At 41.4% G+C, this 856-nt stretch overlaps 1 protein-coding gene across 2 annotated transcripts in view; it reads right to left on the bottom strand.

Moving 5' to 3' along the window:
• LOC107099401 (protein tweety homolog 2-like) overlaps positions 1-856 on the bottom strand; it is a 13,334-nt gene that overhangs the window by 5,598 nt on the left and 6,880 nt on the right. For both annotated transcript variants that reach the window (XM_015397497.1, XM_015397498.1), the window contains exons 7-8: positions 384-569; positions 208-286 (exon numbers count right to left, since the gene is read on the bottom strand). In XM_015397497.1, the coding sequence (XP_015252983.1) occupies positions 208-286; positions 384-569 (265 nt within the window). The remainder of the gene's footprint in view (positions 1-207; positions 287-383; positions 570-856) is intronic.

The raw sequence follows: 856 nt of genomic DNA, 5'->3' as shown, positions 1-856 counted from the left end.
TGGATGATCTGGTTAATTGTCTCTGTAAAGTGCATGAAATGTGTTGCGGTATAGAAATAAAATGAATTTAATTATCGAAACGTTCATTTAAAAATATAAAAAAAAAACATTTATCCAACGTAATTAAACTGGGCCCTCCCTAACCTGTGCACACCTACATGTTTAAGCTTTAAGGGAAATAATATTGGTCTGTGGGACCCAACACACCGAGGGAGGCGGAGAGCCTCGTCCAATCAGAGGCACGTTCTCATATCGGGGGTTTCCTCCAAAAAGGGCTGTATGGTTCCTGCAAAAACAAACAAACAAAGACGGTTAAAAAAAAACAACAGAAAAAAAGTGATAGAGGGAGGCAGCTAATACAAAAAGCTTTTTTCCCCACGTACATGTACTCAGAGACGGGGGGGTTGGAGACAGCCGGTGCGGGGGGGTGCAGGCTGTTCTGGCTGCCCATGCTGCTGCTGTAGCTGCAGAAGCTGTGCAGGTTAGCCTGGTTGGCGTTCTGGGAGCCTATCCTCCTGGCCCGGGGATTGAACGGGTCCTCCTCATCTATATCATCATAATCTCGTTCTCTACAAGCAAGGATGACAAAAAAAAAACAACTAAGCCTCCTTTTAATGACTTAACCATTGCAGTGAAAATGAATGTTAACATATTTGAACGGTAATTGGACTAAAACGCATTTCTATTCCACACACGCTGGTTCTACTAAAGCATTTTTTTTTCCTTCTCACTATGAAGCTTCCGGCTTTTAACTGATGAAAACAGAATTTAGTTTCACAGGAATAAAAATGTTACAGAAGAGCAATAAAGGAAGGATTTTAATGACAGAAAAGTTACGTTTGGATCAAATAATCGG

The sequence above is a fragment of the Cyprinodon variegatus genome, unplaced genomic scaffold, assembly GCF_000732505.1.
Source record: "Cyprinodon variegatus isolate N-32 unplaced genomic scaffold, C_variegatus-1.0 Scaffold867, whole genome shotgun sequence".
Lineage (NCBI taxonomy): Eukaryota > Metazoa > Chordata > Actinopteri > Cyprinodontiformes > Cyprinodontidae > Cyprinodon > Cyprinodon variegatus.
This window is presented reverse-complemented; position numbering and strand designations above follow the sequence as displayed.